Raw genomic sequence first — 3,053 nt, 5'->3', positions numbered from 1 at the left:
AAAGAAACATGTTTTGGGGTAAAATATTTTGATTTTCTTCTTTGTCTTGTAATGTTACACCAAAGTCAGGTTGGAAAGTAAATCACGATATATGGGTTAAATAAAACCCATCTGGTAACAATTTATGATTTGTGGGGCATGACTCCCCAGAGCCCTTAGATAGGAATTTGGGCAAGATAAAAAAAATCAGAGTTTCGCCCTCAGAATGTATACCTTACAGGTATTGATATACGTCTTGCCTGTCACTTCTGTCTCCCCATGCTGTAACCCAACCACCTTGGGTATGTGTTCTCAGGACCTCCTGAGGCCGTGTCATGGGCCACAGTCACTCATATTTGGCTCAGAATGAACCTCTTCCAATATTTTAGAGTTTGGCTTTTTTCATCAACACATGTTATCTTTTCAAACTCTCAAGAATCTGGGGTCATTCTTGGTCACAAGTGTATACTGGCCTTCTGTTGGGGTACCGAGCTGTCAGAAACAATGAGAACTGTCTTTACAATTGAGCAGATGAGGGTACAGAACATAGAAATAGGACCTGCTCAAAGGCCTAGAGCAGCAAAGACCACAATATTATTCTTGGGGCAAATAGGTTGGAACAAATCAAATGGTGACTGTCCCCTGTTTTCCTAGTAACTTAGAAACAAGAACATGTCATCTGTTGTGGGAAATTCACTAAGTAAAGCTGCCCCTCCCGAAGCCACTACTGTTTGTTTTTTTTGTCAGCATTAAAAGCAGCAAACTATCCTAACTACATAAGCATACCGGATTTGGATGTTTAATTTCAACTGTCAAAAAAAAAAAAACAGCAAAACTACTAATACTTTGTAACATAAACCCTAGACCACAAAGTGCCAGTGTTCAGAATAAGCCAGTCTCGGTAGGATGTGGCATATTTGTAGGAAACCACACCTAGCAACCAGAAATTTATTATGCCTCTGGCCCGTTTATTTGAAAAAGAACACAGTCAATGTTGAAGGAAACAAAATAAACTTACAGTGAAAATATATTTGTGGAGCAGTTTCAAGCCCTTGGATGTAGCTAGATTAGCATTACTAATTTACAAGCATTCCATTCTTACCCAGTCTTTTTATTATGTGCATATGGGGTCAAAGAAAATAAACATGAAAATGGAGAAACCCAGACCTCAGTGCAACCCAACATTTGAAAACTCTGTGCCCGTGTTTTTTAAGTAACGGAAAACATGAAAAATTCCTCCTTATTGATAATACTTAGCCATTTCATATCTCCATTAACTCAAAGTTATCTGTCCACAAATACACACATTTTCCTTTCCCATCCTCTCAACTGCCCTCTCTAGGGCAGTCATGCAGAGCATGTTTGGCAATCTGCAGACAGTTTTGGTTGTTATAGCTTCATGAGGGTGCTACTAGCAACTAGTAGGCAGAGGCCAGGAATGCTGTAAAGACCCTCCAGGACACAGGACAACCTCCCACAACACACAATGATCCATCCTCAGCGTCCATCACGCCGCAGTGGAGAATCCCTGCCACATCCGGACATGGACAATGCCTTGTATTTCCAGAAGGGGAACGAGATGAGAGAGGTGTGAGGAAGACTATTTCCTGCCTCACTCAATCTTCCATCCTTACAGCAGAGCACACACTTGCAAACTGAACAGCTAGAATTAACTTTGCAATTCCTAACTCAGGACAGAATATTCCAGAACGTTGAAGCTAGTAAACTGCTTACAAACATTTACATGCAACTTCCAGAAACGTAAGGTTCCCAGAAATAATTTGTGGTTTGTGGATCAACCTTTGTTTAAAAGAAAAAAAAAAAAAGACAATTGCTACCAAGAAATAATAAACAACAGGTTCCAAAGTATTAAACACTGGGATCTGTCTCTTGTCCAGTTTCTGCATGACATCATTTTAACATGCTAAAATTAGTCAAGAAAGAACATTCTACATTTACTTTCATGAATCAGTAGAGAAACAGCTATTCTCACAGTTCATAAGGCATATAATCCTACACTGGAAAGCCAAAGACAGCATAGCTACAAATATTTAACATGTGTGATTATTATAAAGACAAGTATTTTTGCTCTTGCACACTTGCTCCCTCTTTTCTTTTTCTCTAAGAGATGAGATTTCGCTCTGTCACTCAGGCTGGAGCCCTTTTTGTTCTCTTTAAGGAAGTGGTGTACTCACAGGCTCGGTTCCGGGTTTTGTAAGTACAAGTGTAGAGGCTGCAGGGCCTCGTTGGCATGAATCCCGGAATCTGGAACTTTCTCCACAGCAATTTGCCTGGAGATGCTTGAAGAATGACCCTTAGGCTGTTCATCACCACCATCTTAGCTTGAAATCTTGATCAGTTCCCAGTTAAGTTGCAGGAACCTAATAACCTAGAGGGATGAGGGCAGAGGAGGGAAAGCTGTAAACAACAGAGACTTAAGATCATGGAAAAACCTCTAAGTAGGACAATATTCAGACTAGGAGTACACACCCTGAGGTGGAGGGAGGGAGGGCGGATGAGAGTTAACGGTTTATCCACTCTTGTTCCTCAAACTCATTGGTCCCCTCAGTGGAGGGCAGGGAGGGTCCTGAGGACTGACTCACATGCTTTGCGTTTCCCTCAGGGTTGGCAAATATTAGAAGTCCAGAGAAAAGCTTCTCTTTAGCCACAAGAATGAAAAAACTGTTTACAGTACAGTTTCTTAAAATAAAAAAAAAAAAAAAAAAAAAACATTGCTCCAGGAAATCCCAGTTAATTATCCAGCATGGTATTTACATGTACGAAGAACTCCAACATTAAAGCTCCCTCCAGGCTGTCGGACTAAAAACAAACATCTGTATCTAGATTGCTTACAAAAACAAAACAAAACCCACGATACATCCTGCCAAAATAGTCCTGGGCAGTTTTGAAATCTGAGCTTAAATATAATCTATGACTCTTTGCCAATTTTTGGTGTAACACAATGGTCCTTGAACATGGGAAAACAGACAAAGTTAATCCTGAATTCTCTCTCCACCTTTCACATGGTCACAGTCAAAGTCGCAGAAGATGATGCTTTCCAAGGTATCCACTAT

General features: G+C 40.4%; 1 protein-coding gene across 1 annotated transcript in view; it reads right to left on the bottom strand.

Moving 5' to 3' along the window:
* Window positions 1-3,053, bottom strand: part of LOC108517983 (carbonic anhydrase 5B, mitochondrial-like) — a 27,263-nt gene that overhangs the window by 13,078 nt on the left and 11,132 nt on the right. Inside the window, exon 2 of the mRNA XM_017856110.1 lies at window positions 2,175-2,368. Within this exon, the coding sequence (XP_017711599.1) occupies window positions 2,175-2,316 (142 nt within the window). The 5' untranslated portion in view covers window positions 2,317-2,368. The remainder of the gene's footprint in view (window positions 1-2,174; window positions 2,369-3,053) is intronic.

Source organism: Rhinopithecus bieti, unplaced genomic scaffold (assembly GCF_001698545.2).
Source record: "Rhinopithecus bieti isolate Rb0 unplaced genomic scaffold, ASM169854v2 scaffold_43991, whole genome shotgun sequence".
Taxonomy (NCBI): Eukaryota; Metazoa; Chordata; class Mammalia; order Primates; family Cercopithecidae; genus Rhinopithecus; species Rhinopithecus bieti.
The sequence above is the reverse complement of the archived record's forward strand: the minus strand, read 5'-3'. Positions and strand labels throughout refer to the sequence as shown.